This window comes from Thermobia domestica, chromosome 5 (assembly GCF_964235325.1).
Source record: "Thermobia domestica chromosome 5, izTheDome1.hap1.1, whole genome shotgun sequence".
NCBI classification, from domain to species: Eukaryota; Metazoa; Arthropoda; class Insecta; order Zygentoma; family Lepismatidae; genus Thermobia; species Thermobia domestica.
In genome coordinates, this window is record NC_137458.1 from 134,107 (window position 1) to 152,061 (window position 17,955).

The following is a 17,955-nucleotide window of genomic DNA, read 5'->3' on the forward strand; positions in this document are numbered from 1 at the left end:
ACTACTCCAATACAATTTTATCGAGTATCATTCTCTTCAGAATAAAACAAGCTCTCAAGTAGTACTATGGACATGTGTTCATAATATACGAGTAACGTACGAATTTCCCTCCATTATTTATTATTTATTTGTCACTCCCTTGGAGCGGTTTCGGCTACAGGTATCCCAATATAATTACCTTGAAAAATACTGTGGCCTATATGTAATGGGTATGTCAAGTTTTGTTACAATATCTAGAATAGTTAGAAAGGAAAAAATATTTCCAAATCCCGTTTGACAATACAAATGAAATGCTGTCGGAGCGACTAAAATAACACTCACTTCCTTTGTTTGACTCAGAACCAAATGATATAAAATTTTCTGAATGTAAAGAAGGGAATAGGAAGATGAAGGGTGAAAATGTTCACTTCTTAATATATGTGCATGAGCTATAGTCCTAAAGTGCATACAAACAACACCGATCAACTTTCTTTTCCTTTCACTTTTGCGATGCAAAATCAGAAATATTTCTGCGCTACCCAAAAACACGTGGCTTCGCAAACTTTGAAGGACGTTATCGCCCTATAGCGTGAATGAAAAGAACAGAAGATCCAGGGTTTGAGGACCACGTGTCTCCTGGCAGCAATCGAAAATGATGGATCCGAGTCCTCCAGAGGATTTCCATATTATCTATTTCTGATCTTCGTCAACCCTTCTTTAGCAAATATTTACTGACTTCTTGATGTTTAATATTTTTCTTAAGGAAAAATAAATAAATATGCACCACAATTACACTGACAGTTGCTTACAACTTTAGCTGTTGATTACTGATCCACACACACAGGGGCCGCGGTGGCTCAGTGGTAGAGCGTTCACCTCTGGTGCTTGGGGTCCCGGGTTCGATCCCAGCCCCCGCCAAGTGAACTTTGTGGTGGACAAACACCGTGTGCGTGGGTTTTCTCGGGGTTCTCCCGTTTCTTCCCACTTTCTTCATTCCACCATTTCATTCATTACTCATCATCACCGTCTCCTTTAGCCTAACCGGCATAACCAAGGGACGTAAAACTCAAAGATTTCATTTCATTTTTACTGATCCACACAATAATGCAGAATTGCCATAACGAAAGATGGGTCATAATAATAACGATTTGGACTCTGAATAGACTGCCATCTGTAGGTCAGTTTTAGAACTTACTAAATTTCCCTCTCACCTGAAATAGCATATTGGCATCATGTAATTCTTCTGTGGAGAATTACTGTTGTCTATTCAGAGTGGTTGTGTATATATAAACAAAATAATGATTTGATGAATTTATTTACAAAATAAGTTAATTTATTATCAATTTTCATGTCTCAGAAGTGACAGTAATACCATGCTAGACAGTACTCTTTACAGTGTACTCGCAATAAGATATTGCCTATTATGGATTTCAGTTCAATATTCGGCAGAAGTTTTACTGTAATCTAATGCATTTCTATTACCTTACAGGTGTTGGGTGCCAGAGTATGGAGTCGGAGGCGAAGGCGTTGGTTGCCGTGAGATCTAGAGAAAAAGCCAATCTTTATATTGAGCAAGGCAACCCTGGCCGAGCGTTTGCCCATCAGTTAGTAGCATTGAAGTTGTGCCCTGAATGGAAGTCTGATCTAAAATGCTCGTTTTCATCAACCCTTTGTAAGTATATCATACATATCAAACGAAATAGTTTTGTATACTCATTTAAGGGTTTGATGCGCATCGTATTTGTATAATTAGTAAAAATGTAACAAATGACTGTTTCAAAATGCACTTTAATTTTCACTGAACTGTTCGTCAGTAGCTCCGAAAAATTTACAACAAAGTTTCCTCACTTCTCAGAATTTCATTTTGCACTTCCTTCTTTTGCTCAATTGGTAACTGATCAGGTTTAAACTTGTCAATGTAAATCCTTTATGTTCAAGTAACTCTTCTTTTCAAGGACACATGTAATGTTGATTAATTTTGTAGACTTGTGTTCGCCATTGAAAAAAACCTAAAATTCTGTTTGTGATTATAAACTTATAAGATTGCATGCTTTTTCGACTTAGCACTCACTTCATTCCTATCAACCAATAACCACAAACAAGTATGTATTTTCGTAGTGTTGTTCCATTTCAAACTATGCCTTATTGGTCTCCCAGCATTGACCGCTGCGAAAGTCTGAAAATCTGCTGCTGTCTCCTCAGTTAGCCATAATCGTGTTTCTTTTGTTTCTTTTTAGCATGTCTCTCGGTGGTTTATTAAGTTTTTGGTTAGTAACCAGATCTTAACATTTTATTTGGTCTTGTGAGGTGTACTTGTTTTTAAAGTAGCGAATAGACTTTATTTTGTTTAAATTGTGTGTAAATAATTTGTTACTCCTTTTAAAACGAGTTATTATTTAATACTAATAGCGTTGCCTACCCCAGCTCCTATTGTACAGATTTAAACCTCCGATGAAGAATGACTCAAATAAGTTTCTTTCAGTGAAGAACATAGATCTATAGAAAATCTTCCTCTCTTTCAATTTTTGCTCTAATGAATAAAGGTGCTTCGAAAAGTTCGATACAGCAGCGTCTTTTTTTTCTTAATCCCTGTTTTGATGTTTCCTCTGATCGCCACTGAATAATTGTAATTGTAATTCATACAGAGCAGTGGCGGGTGGTGAAATTTCACTTTTGGGTAAACAATCGTATGAAGCTTCTTAGTCTATTTTCTGTAAACTGTAAAAATATTTAACATTTGAATGAAAACAAATAATATCTACGACGCTGACTACTGTTGTTACACTGCTCTTAATATTACTCTACTACTAGTACACTATTATTACTACTACTGTATTAAATTAATAATAGTACATTTTAAAAAGTTGCCTTAAACTAGAACTACTGCAAGTGAGTCTTTCTTGCCAAAATCATTAATGACATGGTCATAGAAGTTTGGTTCTTTGTGCTTCTGCAACAGTAAATCCTTTTTAATAAAGATTAATGCTAAACTTTTAAGTCTGTCTTGGCCTTCCTTGTTAAGTGCGAGCATAGATTTTTATTCGCCTTCACGCGAAAAAACTTCTTTTCACTAATATTTGTAGCGGAAGTGGATGAAGTAAGCGCACAGTTTCAGTACCTCTCCGTATGATTACTGCAGATGATTTGATTAGGAAGTAGTTCATTTCCTTAAGTCACCAGAAAGGTATGTCGTCATAAGCTGCAGGTGAAGAGCAAGGAAGTCAGATACATTAGGATAAAACTGTTTTAAGAGATTCCAGAAGTATTTCAGGGAACATTTTTTTGTTTTCATCTCAGTTAACTGAATTGATGAGTTCTGTGCACCGTAGAGAATCTAATCGATTGATAACGTTTTCAACGACTGTGTCAAATAATTTGACAAAAGATTATTTATGAGATATCTTGATATCGAGATCTCATGCAATATTAACCACTTTCTGTCTGGCTCAAAAAGTATTTGGTTCCCTATACTATCTTTTTCTAATATTCTGCAAATTCTTCACGATTTTCTTTAAGTTGAGCTTTCAGTCCTTTTATTTTTCTAATACAGTAATCAATGTCATAGGATTTGTTTTGCAAGATGGAAGATATCTCATTAGTCAAAGAAAATGTCTTTAATATAAAATTGAACACAAAGTCATTTAGTAAAATCGATGCAGCAATTAATGCTTCATAATCCCACTTTTTATTTGAATCTGCCATTTTTTCAAATAATGTTCTTGCGATATTCTGATACACTACTGACTAAACGAGAATTATAGTTCCAGGCGTAGCAGACACTTTGTGAAGCCTCCCCCTAATTTCAATATCTAGTGCATGGCTCCTCTTTGTGCACTACTTGCGAAACTGTCACCATGTTCTAACTTTCGCCTGAAAATTCAAATGACTCGAAGAAATCGACGCATCATTATAATTTTGAGCACAGTTGTACTGATCAACTACCCGACAGACAATGTTGTGAAGGGTTTTATCTGACAACTTTTAGAAACATGAACGAAACGTATAAATCTTTCCTCAGCTGTGCCATCCGATCCTGCGCAACGAAATACACAAGAGAGCTAAGAAAAATTATTTACGTCGGTAACTTCACCCAAGATTATCGAAGCAAAACTAGTTTTACAGATTTCATATATCATATATGCACGCAACACATTCTATTAGATAATTCTGAATTATATTAGATAATCCACTAAACGTAATTGGCTGTGTACTAATGGATCATATTTGTTAATTACAGTTAGCAATTGTACGTAATTTCCTCTATTTAAAGAATGTGTACTCTCATTTTGGCCTCTGAAAGTCTGTTACGTTTGTCCAAGAAACTAACATCATTGAAACGTTTTACACTGTCTCTGTTTTTACGAACGCGCTTGTTATGTTGCTTTTCATGTATTTTCTTTTGTTCATTAAGCATATGATCAAATCTGTTACTTTTCTTATTCTTTGTTTCATTAGCAACGTCGTACACATTTGAAAAACATGCATTGTATCTACCGCAAAGCTGTTTCCCTACTGAGCTCCTCTGTGGCTAAGCGGTTAGCGTACGCGCCTTTGGCATGGGAGGCCCGGGATCGATTCCCGGCGGGAGCTTATGTGTTTCGGATTCCACGTTAATCAGTAGGTCCACGTCTCATATAGCCTCGCTGCTGAACGGGACGTTAAACTCAAAATCAACTCAACTCAACCCGTTTCCCTACTAACGTTTCCTACAGTTTGCCTTGAACCGACGTACGACGTACAAACATGGCGGTCATTGTTTTAAGCGCATAAGTACAGGAATTCAGTCTCAAATTTTGATTAGGATCATCGCATGAGCGAAAGGAAGGTTCTCCGTAATCAGCTAGCTCTGAAGTATTTTTAGTGCAATAAAAAAATCAGTAGAAACATCTATTAAGTGAGATAATCAATAAAGTTAGTTTAAAATTGTACCAATAAATCCGATCCATCTCCATTGGCACTTAATACAGGTAGGTAATTAGCAGTCTTTTGTCAGTGATGAGTCTTAGATGAAAAATGTGTAACAAGTCATGAGTCACATTGAGAAATCCTTTTTTCAAATGAGATACATTACTCCACCTCACAATTAGATTTCTCTTGCTTACGTGATTGTTAAAGAGAAATTCTCAGTTTCTTATTGTAATTCTTTTTTATTATTATTATTATTACTCTATTCTTTTTTTCTGGGTTCCTACTAACAGTTTTTTCTTTTTGATACGCCATGATTAACGCATGTAGTCTGGACTTCCAGATCTCAGTAGGAAATGTAAAAGGACTTGATGAAATCGTTTAAAAAAAAAAAAAAAAAATGTACATGAACTTCCGTTGTATCGTAAGTGTATAATTCATAACACTTAATTGTGATGTTTCATTGTTTTAGGTACTTGGGGTGAACAATTAGAAACTCAGAAACGGTACAAAGATCTTTTCCACTGTTACGAACAAGCGTTGGATGTTTTCCCAGAGAACGAGGATGTGCTTAACAATTTAGGTGCTCATCTTTTTAGGTGAGTAAGCAGTTACAAATATTTACATACATAGGTATATCTTTTTCTAGGGACTGTACTAATCGAATTAAAAAAATCATCTCCCTGGCGTTATAGCACCCAAAAGGCTGTTTTTATTTGAGTTCTCTAATTGCTTCATACTTGAAATTCTCTCCTATCTAAAATCGAAATCCGGTTACACGATTGCAGGAACACTAACAATCGGTGCTCGAAAAATCCATGCTTATGCCACGTTGTAATGGTGACTGGGGCTAGCTATTCCCAGTTTTTACCTTTCAGTACTTTTGATTTCTATGTTCTTCGAAGATTAAACTCTCTTATTTAACTTCAATCTCAAATACATTTAATTCCGTTGAATCACGAGCATTGCATATTGTATCGTTTTTTCTATGATGTGTGTGTGACTGTTTGTCTTTGTTTTTTGTTTTAGAGATAGCAAAATTTCGTTGCATCCAGATTAACTATAAATTGTGCAGCTAATGATCAAAACAAGATTTGAAGGATTCTCGGCTGATGAATTAGGTTAGCATACCGGTGAGAAAGAAAGGCTGTTATTCAGGTATTGAGTCGGATTCATGTGACGCGAGGGATAAAATTTAGAAATCATACAACGTTACTATTCCAATCGTACTCTTACTATAATTTTAGGTTAAATTATGTAGGGCTATATATCAAATTGGGCCTAGGTCAAAAGAAAATTTTTCTAGTCTTTCTAGTGGTACAAAATCAATAGTAAACAGTAACATTTATTCTTACCAAAGTAAGACCAAAGTTCTTAGAATGTTATATCGCTTCTGTTTCATTATTGTGTTAGAGTTAGTGGTATTTTGTCGCAGTTGTTGTGAGAATGTTAAATAAAATTGTTCGTGTATTTTCGTTTGATATTTCATGTATTCAGCACTAGTGACGTCACTAGAACTTTCCATTTTTTCTCAAACTTTTATTGCAGGACTCCTGGGTTTCTGTAATTCCTAAATCTTTAAATTTCCAAACTTTTGACTCTCCCTGGAGTCTTGGTCACGGAGGTTAAAAACAGGAAGAAAAAGAACAGAAACATCCAGGAATAAAAGGAACGGACTTACCAAGGGATAGACCTGTGTGGAAAACTTTTGTCAAGTACGTCAGCGATCTCCAGGTGTTCTTGAAGCAGACTAAAATATGGCCGAGTCAGTTTGTATGCCTTTTATGTTACTGTTGGAAGGTAGCCAACTCATGTTATTTTTATTATTATGCCAATATTGCGAAAATTTTGTAATAACCGCCTCCCATTCGTCACTTAGCCATCCCTTGTCTAGGTTTTTTTTTTTTTTTTTTGTTTGTTTGTTTGTTTGTTTAAGTAAATAAATAAATTTTCAAAAACCAGTCTCTCTGCTTCATTTCTAGCTCCAAATAAAATTTTTGAATCTTATACCCTGTGTTGGGTTTCTTTTAAATGTTTCGATAAACCTGACACCGGATTTTCCGCTTTCGAATTTCTAATGTGTTCCTTTACTCGGACTTTTAAATTTCTTTTCGTTTTGCCTATAGAACTCTCTTGGCAACTGCATTTAATTTCAAAATATCCGATTTCTCATTGGGATCTGTATAACTCTTAAATTGGGTTATGTTCTTTTCTCAAAATTTCAGGTGGTTTTAAAGCTGTACGTAAAAACCGTATTGTGTGTAAATTCAATTTAAAACCACCTGAAACTTTGAGAAAAGAACATCACCCAATTTAAGAGTTATACAGATCCCAATGAGAAATCGGATATTTTGAAATTAAATGCAGTTGCCAAGAGAGTTATATAGGCAAAACGAAAAGAAATTTAAAAGTCCGAGTAAAGGAACACATTAGAAATTCGAAAGCGGAAAATCCGGTGTCAGGTTTATCGAAACATTTAAAAGAAACCCAACACAGGGTATAAGATTCAAAAATTTTATTTGGAGCTAGAAATGAATTAGAGACACTGGTTTTTGAAAATGTATTTATTTATTTATTTATTTAAAAAAATAAACCGAGACAAGGGATGGCTAAGTGACAAATGGAAGGCGGTTATTACAAAATTTTCGCAGTATTGGCATGATAAGAAAAATAACATGAGTTGGCAAACCTTCCAAGAGAAACATAAAAGGCATACAAACTGACTCGGCCATATTTTAGTCTGCTTCAAGAACACCTGCAGATCGCTGACGTACTTGACAAAGTGTTTTCCACACAGGTCTATCCCTTGGTAAGTCCGTTCCTTTTATTCCTTATGTTTCTCTTCTTTTTCTTCCTGTTTTTAACCTCCGTGACCAAGACTCCAGGGAGAGTCGAAAGTTTGAAAATTTAAAGATTCAGGAATTACAGAAACCTGTAAGTAGAATGATAGTTACAATTCCTGAGCGTGGTTTTGCAATGTTGTTCAGTGACTCGAAAATTTACTTGTACCATATATCTCAGTTATTTTAATTTCTTATTCGTTAATAATCCTTGAACTTAAAGCTCTCTGCTCTCTCTAAATCTTTGTTCAATGCAGATAAAATAGGAATAATAGAAATGAGACCACCAAGAAATATATTATTGTTGTTTTGCATACTGTTGCAATTCACGCTTCAAGTAACGGTGTAGCTTACTATAAAATGATGAGGTCAGGCTGTGTCTTTCTTTATAAAGCATGTTCCTATATCTACAGGAAATTAAGGATTCTTTCAAAATGTTTCAAACCTTCACGTAAATTAGTTACAAGTTTAGAAGCGCGTAGATGTCACATCAGCGAAAATCGAAGTAGTATGTAAGAATTTTTTTATTATTATTATTATTATTATTATTATTATTATTATTCTGTGGATACAAGGGAAGATTTCGAGCTATTCAGTATATATCCTACAGCAGTTATTAGCAGTTTTGTATTCCTTTGGCCAGTTAACGTCGCCAACTCACGTTGGTATTTTTTATTGTGTTGTGCTAATACTCAATGTGTGTTTTAATCACTTTCTCCCGCTTACTATAGTATAATAAACGTTTATTTAAATCTTGACTATTTTAAAATAATAAACAAATTTTCAAAAATCGAGTCTTGGATTTCACTTTTCCCTCTAAATATTTAAATATCTCTTAACCACTGTAATGAAACACAAGAACTGATTTTATTTATTTATTTATTTAAGACATGGTTGAATAACAAAGGGAGGTATTCTGCTATCATTGGCCGCAACTAACAAGCTCCCAGGGTCCACGGTCTTCGTCTTCTGTTTTAATATCGTCTATCAATTGTAGCCTCCTTCGCCTCTATTTCCTACCATCGTCCCTCAGGTTCTCTTCCTCTTTTCAATTGCATCTAAAATTGTTCTTTTCTCTCCCACGATTCCTAACACTTTCTCATTCGTTTTCCGCTCGACTTAGCTAATTCACAGCTACATTTTAAAAGCTTCCAGCTGTTTCTCACCACTTTTGCGTAATGTCCATGTTTCTGCTTCATACAGTACAATATTCTACACAAAGCATTTTATGAGTGTTTTTCTCAGCTCTTTATTCAAGGATCCACAAAATAGACTTTTTTCCCTTCTAGAGAGTTCTTTCGCCACTCCTATCCTTGCTTTTATTTCACATTCACACTTCATATCATCACTAATAATACTACCCAGGTATCGAAAACTAGTCACCTGTTCCATTTTCTCCCTTTTTACTTCTATATATGACACTTCATTCCAATCACCATGGCTTTTGTCTTTCTAACATTATTTCATGCCATATTCTTCACAGTTCTTGCTCAAGTTTTCTTACTTTTCTTAGCAAGAAAGAAACAATCGATCAAAAGGAAAACTATTTCTGCGCAACCCAATTTTATATCTATAGCGTTGACTATTTTCAATTTAATTTAAATTATGAGCCAACCTTGCAGTGGTGCCACTCCAATCACGAAACTTCTGTTTATTTAATATATCTTAGCATGAGAAGAAACCTTTCTATTTCGTTCGATGGATTTATCAATCATTAAACATTGTTATTAACGTTATTAATTGTGGCAAATAACAAGCCCTCTCATGAGACATCCCAAGTTGCTCAGACAATTACGTTTCAATCCATGACCGGAGTTCCTTGTATTGTATTGTACTACTATGTATTGATTGAGTTGAATTGATTTTGAGTTTAACGTCCCGTTCAGCAGCGAGGCTATATGAGACGTGGACCTACTGATTAACGTGGAATCCGAACCACATGAGCTCCCGCCGGGAATCGAACCCGGGTCTCCCACGCCAAAGGCGCATACGCTAACCGCTTAGCCACGGAGGAGCTCAACTATGTATTGATGTATTGGTATGTGTAATGACGATTGGTTTCTGTATAACTATTCTGTTGTATATCGCATTAGTAGTCTAGCGTTATTTATTGGTTCATTTTCGCTTATACAAGTCGACCCTATTACACCATACCGTATAAAGTAGTAATTATACTGAATAAATTGTTTTTTGAATGTTAAATTTACTTAGTTTTTATTGTATGCGCTGTTTTCCTATATACAATTGCGCATTTAATATTTATAAAATATTTAGTGGGCTTTTTTCCTAACTTTGGAAATTTAAAGTGGGCTTTTGTCTTACTCTCGTAATATTCCTGAGTGTGTCAACATACCATTTTGGAATACTTTGATCATAATTTATTCAATCAGACAAAAAAGAAAATAAAATTGATTAGTTCAACATTATAGTCATATGTTAGTTCCGGCTTGAGTTCCATTGTCTTTTTTAACTCCAAATCTATTGAACTCTTGTTTTTATGTGGATATTTTTTACGAGATTAATCCAAAAAATGCAACTGGAAAATAACTGCGGTTTCTTTTCTTTCTTGTAGCTTTTTAGTAAATCAAACCTTATATAAGGTAAGAATTTATTTCATCCTCATTTTCATTAAAGCAACAAAAAAAAAAATCAAGCGAAAAGGTGTTCAATAATCTTCACCCTGACCTGTTGTAATTGTTTTCGAAACGTATTAGTTTTTCGGAGGAAGTGAAATTAATTATAATCAGGCTTTTTTTTTTTTTTTTACCCAATGTAAAAATTATTCTTCTTCTTTTGTTGTGTACTTGGAGCCATCAGTATTCATTCTTTTGTTCCAACATGTCTCTTTGTGCTTAATGTTGCCTTCAACTCGGATTCATTGATTTCAAAGAATGTGTGCGCACTGATATTCAAAGAGTGAAGAAATGCATGACTAGACCGGGAATCGAAGCCGTCCACCGTCATCCAGTCCGTTTGAGATTACTCTTCCGCTCAGCCTCTCAGACCACGATTCCTCCTGTCTTGGACAATCAGTCGTTATATTATAGAGAATCTCTCACTGTTGAATTTGTATTTAGATTTATAATACGTAAATATAGCTTAAAAATTAAAGAATATTTATGATTGTGGTAATCACGCGTATATGATGCGCAGCAAATTTACTTTGAAAAAACAATTTCGTTAATTGTCGATATTAAGACTGTATGCATCAAAACTATCCGGATTTAAAAATTTGCGAGTTTTAATGCCTAAATACGATATTTGAGATCAGAAAAATTTGTCAGTTCTGGCCATTGTAGTGCTGAACTGTATCCACGTCTTCGTGTTTAGTTTGTATAATAAGAAATGTACGGTATAGTGATTGTAAGGGTCAGGATAAAGATTAATGAACGCCTTCGCTTTTATTTTAGGAATGCACACTGAGAGAAAGAGGAAGGAAAAATGGCGGAAGAGGAAGGAGATAAACTGTTCCAAACATGGAAAGAGATAATCATGAAACAAATGGGACGAAAATGGAAGAAAATGATGCCGAGTATTGTGATGAATTTGGAGGCAGTGAACCAAGGCTTAAAACCTGCTTTCCTCTGGGACGTAGGAGCCATAGACTGTGACCAGTTGCTGACTCTTGTTTCTCAGTTAAAGAATTGTGGGATTCTCCGTAAGCAGATTCATGTGCTGTCTGTGTCCCAGGAGCTGCTTGTTGTGGACCTGTACCACGTGGAATTCTTAGTGCGTGGTGTGGCTGACAGAAGTGTGAAGCGTTACTTCGTGGACGTGACTGAGTGCTTGACGAATCCTGTATTCGTGGATGAATTGGGTGAGGAGAGTATTTGTGAGGTGATGGAAAAAGTAGGGAAGGAGATAGAGCAGTTCTTCAAAGACATGCAGAATACAGGGCTGTGGGATAATATTCTTGTGATGAAGCCAGATAAGAACTGGAACATTCCCATGATCCTTGGCGTGATGCTAGGTTACCCTGTGATCTACTACTATGCTACAGATGGCAATGAGAGTGGAAGCACCTGCCTACCATTCGTTCCGTTGACCATTTACCGAGTCAAAGGTAAAACATGCAGTTCGAATTTTCAGTGCCAGTCTCAACAAGAAATCTATTCGTTCAGCGTCCCTTGTTGCTTGTTGCCAGAGACCAAGCTTCATGTACAGAAATGGTTTAAGACAGAAGTCAGCTCTGTTCCACAACAATTCTTTCAAACCTTGTGGATGGAAGATGAAGTGGTCGTGCTACCATCTGTGATACTTTGAGACGTGTTATTTTCTTCCTTATATATTTATTTTATATGAATGCTGATTTATTATTTAGGTCAAAAAGCAAAAGGGTTGGCACTGGCTGTTGTATGATTATCAAAGTTATCACTATTTTGTTTTCTAAAGCACAGATTATACTGTTCCGAGGTTTTAAGAGTTTTACTGTCATTCATTTGTCTTAAACAGAAAGTTGATATTTGAACCAAAGTGACTTCAATGGTTTCCCCTTTCAGTTTTATTGTATTTTTCACTTAGTTTTTCATTGAAACTTAAACAGTATGTCGTAAGCTTTCGTGTAGTTTGCTTACAAATTGTTTTTCTTTGTGTTTTCATAAAAGTGGGAAGACTGAAATTTTGTTTCGAAGTTCTGAATTATTTTACTTAATATTACGCACAACGAAAGATGGACTTCAATAACGTAATAATGTGATTTTAAAATAGTGTATTTAATAATAAACTGAAGTTATGCATATCTAAATAGTATTTACTGGAAAATAGTTGACTATAAAATGGTTCTTAGTTTTTCGTAAAAGAATTAAAGATTTCTAATGTTTGGTGAATTTTGAACTTAGCGAACAATGCTCCAATAGAGTAGTCGTAATTAATCTTGCATATATTTCCAACAATACGTTGTTGTTCTTCCGGGGGTCTTGAAGATTCGAAATCTGCCTCCTTTCTTCTTGACTTCGAAAAGAAAACGTGTTCATCACATGAGATAACAGAAAGAGTTTATAGAATGGACAAACACTATTTTGTTAGAAAATTCACATTATTATAGTACATGAGAATATTTGCGAAGAGATACAATATACAAAGTTTAATAAAAGCATTACTTCTAAGTATGTTAGTAATTAACGTATATAATAATATGGAGCACAATGTCCAATAAACACTGAAATAGCAAAATTAAATTCGTAAAAGTCACATGAGAATCCTTCCAGGTAAAAAAATCATTTATCCTGTATGACTGATAATGCTTGCTGTAGGATGGATTATTCGAAACAGGACTAAGAGAACGATTATGGTTTTCTGCATAATAACTCTGTATACTAAAATAGCGTACATCTCAACGCCACAGGAGTCGAAATATGTACTGGAAGTTAAATTGTAAATGTGAACAACAGTCCGAGGTGCAAACTAATATTTTTGTCCCCATGACACGTAGATACCTTCTTCAACAGAATTTGCTTTACCTGTGAGGAAATTATACATTCTATCAGTTTTTCATTATAGTATTTTCTTTTAGTAAATTTGTAACTTTTTTTTTCTTCTATATAGATAATGATTCTTTCCCTCATTCATCTTCGGAATTGTAGCCTTTGTTAATTAACATTAAAACCTACACATATCCAGTTATGTTTTCTAGAGTTTAAGTGTCTTGATAACAGTGACATAATATCATTGCAGTTATTTTAAGGCAGTGATACGTACGTTGATTCTTGGTACCAATATTAATTTTAGTTATACTAGTCCATGAATCTTCACACACACGCTTCACTTGATATGCATCACAAATCGAGTTATTGTCAACAAAATTTTTGTGCTAAGTAAGAGACTTTTCTGTGTTAATTAATTAGAGGTTTGACACTAAACTTTAAATTATTTATATAGGAAGTGTAAAATGATTTTAACGGAAAAATAACAATATGGAGCATAAAATATTACACACATTTAAAAATACTACATAATGGAAAACTTACTAATTTAAAGGTATTTTCTTTCTTTAAATTTAAGTCTCTATCTTGACGGGATGTTCTTCCATATTGAGTACTATGGTCATATGCTCACATTCATTTGAATAACCCAATGGAAGCGTAGTGAAGATACATTGATTGGAAATTTTAGTTGTCATTCAAATCGAACCATAACATTGCGTATTTCCTACATACATCTGATCTTGACGAGTGATATAGATGTACAGTTGTACGTTTTTCAAGTGTAAAGGGCTAGGCTGCGCTTTTTTTAACGAAATTCTTGCATACTGAAAATATCGTAACAACGTATTGTTTTAAAAATCAGCAATATTCACTACGACTATTCGCATAGATAACTCTCTGCAATCTAGTACAAATTTATAATGTGTTCTGTATGCTAGATTTTAAGTTAACGTCTGTTTAGCACAAAATCTAACGAGATACTATAGGAAAACAGCAGTATCAAGTAATATATTGTGTCTTTTCAATTGTAATGGCAAGGTTTGTTTACTCTTTAAGTTTGATGAAAAATGTATTCGCCAAACTAAAATGCAATGTAACTGTCAGTCGAGTATGTTTACGTAATAATCCGGTAAGCCAATGAATACAATAATATAGAAATCGATGAGATTCCATAACTCTGTTCAGAGTCCTTAAAGCAAGTGTTTATTTGAAGTAAAAGAAGTTAAAGTTTAAAAAGAAGAGTTTTAGTATGATTATTTATGAGTTGAGGTGGAGAGTAATAGGAGAGAAAAGTGGCTTGACTTTCTGTTAAAACGCACTTTATATGACTGAATAAATTAAGGATAAATTTTAAATTGCATACTTGTCATGGTTTAAAATACCTCATAAAGCGTATTTTTAACTAATCAATAAACACGCTATTTTATGTACCTGTTGTCAATGTCACAAGTACTGTTAAAACCATATTCGTTCTTGTATCATTGGCTTTTACTTTAAGAAAGGAATTATCGAAGAATGTTTGGCTGACTGACAAAATAGGCAAATGTGTAAGATACGACAGCGAGCAGTAAGATGAAAATGGATTTTCAACAAATTGTCTCTATGTAATGTTAAAGCATTTCTTATTGTTGTACTCTTTCCACTGTCTTGAAATTAACTTTGCACAATAAATATTATATATTGTAAATTAGACTCTAGTAAATCCTATAAGTAGTCTTAAGGGATAGTAATGATCAATCTGATTCCTTTGTTCTTGTTGGATTCTCTTAGTTGTAGTACTCTGCAATTATTAATGAACATGTTACGTTAGGTTTATATTAATGAATATTATAAGGCTGTGCTCTTTCAAATATTTTCTTAAGAAAAACGGTACGGTCTTCGTAAATAATTTTGACTTCCAGTGCAGTTTGAGATCTCTCAAATGCTTTGGTAATTTAGAACTGTTAAAATTCTGATCATTTTAATAAATCAGAAGTTACAAAAAAAAAAAAAAAATCAAAATTATAAATACTACTTTTGTTACCTAAGAGATTATTTTTTAAATTATAAAAAAACATTATGTTGAATATTCTTAAAATGTGAAAATCGCAAGTCGAACTCTCATTATGATAGGAGTCATAATTTGTATTTTCCAGTTTTACTTCAGTCCTAACCTAAACACTTAAGTCTGAAACAATAGCATACGTCAAGCTGATTCGTGGGCTCACACTCAGGATAATTGATTCATTGAGCTGGAAGATGATCACTGTCGTAGAGTTTAAGTTTCCTTGAAGGGTTAATTCACATACAACCCATCATTTTGCACCATATACACAAGCAAAAATCATATAATCATTTGCAAGTTGACTTCATGGCTTTCTTCTTAGCTGTCTGTATTTGATACCCTTTGGGCGTTCAGCAGGGTTGGCAAAAACCATGGTTTTTATTGAAAAAACCAAAAAAACAGGTTTTTTTGGTTTACACTTTTTAAAAAAATAATAATTTGCTCTATGTATTTATATCGCATATGGACAAAAATAAGTTTGTTTCGCCTTGGTGTTATTATACAACAATCGGGTTACGCTGGAAGGGGTTACATAAACTGAAAGCGAAATTCGAATCACTTCTCGGCTTACATCCGAGAGAAATTTTCCCCTTTTTGAACTCGAAACCAGGATTAACTGGCGATATGTCTGTCGACTCACTCACGAAGGACTCCTGATGAAAATACATTGTACTGATCTTTACATACTTGTTAATATAATTGACAAGAGCCATTTCACAAGGACAAAATAAATAAAAAATAAACAATTGCACAAGTGAAACCATTATGCAGAATTACATATGGACAATTTCAAAATACTGCAGAGTACAAAAGAACTAATTTAGTCCAAGTTAGTTTACTACAACTTTTAGTAGTCCAAGTTAAAGAAATACAACGATTTAATTTGCATATCAGTAAGAAAAGTGAATAAAGATAGGAATTATTTAAATCCACTTTGGTTCTGACCCACTTATATATAAATAGATACCAAAGATATTTCTGATTTCAATAAATGCCTCTGGTGGGATTTTGTATGACCCTCTCCCCCCCCCCCCCCAAGTACGGCACTTCGATGTATTTTACCAACAATAAACATTATTAAAACGAAACAATATTTAGAATTTTTCTTTGATTGCAATTGCATAACAATAATAACAAACTATAAAAAAAATCACAAAAGAAACATTCATAAAGTTATAAAAAGAACAAAAATTGCTTTTGTAGCATAATCTCTTTGAGTACTGAATGGGGAATTTAGGTCTGAATATAATACGAATAATATATGGGAGTGAAACGCGATGACCCACAAATGTGTGTTCATCAAGATTTTACGAACACTTACACTTTTACGAACATTTTTTGTTTTTTGGTTTAAACTTTTTTTTTGAAAAACCAGCCAACCCTGGCGTTTAGATATTACAGCTAATAGATGCAAAGGCATAACTAGAAGCAGCACAGTATTCAGGTAATTTACGCTCGTGGGTCTCCTTCCCCTCGTTTTGTTCGTACAGACCTGAACCAGATGGCTGCGTCCGCTTACAATAAGCCACCAGCAATGGACCGGGACATACAAAATCAAACGCACGGATTACGCTGGCAGCCAATAACCAATAGCCTTAGCTCCTAGTGCCAGTAGCGTATTGGTCACGCTCTGATATCACATTGTTTTCAGTGTAGATCGCCGTTAAATCTCTCTCTCTTTTCCCGCCTCGACTATGTTATTCATAAGTGTCCGAATTATTATAGAGCGGCTGTGTCCTTCCGCCTGTACGAGAGCAAAAACAAAGCGTTTTTTAAGTGATTCAGCGTCCCATGAAACGACAAGAGATTCAAATTACCCATTTCCGGTTTCAACATTTATTATCGCCATAAAACGAAAAATGTAGCGTAACGAGAAATAGTTCTTTTGCAAACAGTTCAGAATCTTAAGACTAGGCTGCATCTCCTCCATTAACCCTCTATTCAAATCGAAAGTTGTTCCCTTTGACACTTCCAGTTTCAATATTATCGCCATAAAATGTGACCTCCATTACCGCAATAGTGGAGGTCAACTCTTAAGAATCATATTAACAATTGTTGATAGGACGTAATTAAATCAGAGATTTTGGTAAGTTGCATTAAAGCATATAAAGATTAATTTGGCACGCAAGGGCTAGCATGTTGGGGTATTTTCTATTGAAATAATAATAATATAAGTGTCTTATCTTCGCTTCTTTGGATTCCGGTGCTGTTAACAAAGCTGTTAAATTCAAAATGGTATGGCTATAGTTGGAGATCACTTGGTTACAAGCATGGTTTAAGTTTCCTCTGCTCGTTAACTTAACTCAATTGAATGATTTCGTTTGTTTCTTACGAATTCTAGCGAAAAAACATCATCGTATACTTCCATTGTGCCTTTGTTTAAAAACCATCGAATGGCATCGTTCCTTGCTATAACAGCTGAGGAATATATTACTTGTGAAAAATCAATTTTACTCTTCAAAAAATGTTTAGACAAGAAAATCTTTAGTTCTAACCTCAAACATTGATTTATTATTATTATTGAAGGAGATAATAGTGCTGCAAACAGCAAGTACTTCTATAAATATACCAAAGTATTAAAATATGTATGTATATGCACCAACATTTTTGTGTATTTGTAAATAATTGTATTCGGTGAATAGAATGTAATGATTTCTTCTGTAAATACAAACAACTGCTTTCGACTTTTATTTTATTTATTTTTCCTCATGAACCCTTCGTTTTTTATTTTCCAATTGTAGCGTATTTTTTTCAAACATAACGG

The 17,955-nt window shown here is 34.3% G+C and overlaps 1 protein-coding gene across 1 annotated transcript in view; it reads left to right on the top strand.

Moving 5' to 3' along the window:
- Positions 1-17,955, top strand: part of LOC145685677 (protein arginine N-methyltransferase 9-like) — a 55,193-nt gene that overhangs the window by 4,019 nt on the left and 33,219 nt on the right. The window contains exons 2-3 of the mRNA XM_081758078.1: positions 1,469-1,651; positions 5,357-5,483. Of these exons, the coding sequence (XP_081614204.1) occupies positions 1,486-1,651; positions 5,357-5,483 (293 nt within the window). The 5' untranslated portion in view covers positions 1,469-1,485. The remainder of the gene's footprint in view (positions 1-1,468; positions 1,652-5,356; positions 5,484-17,955) is intronic.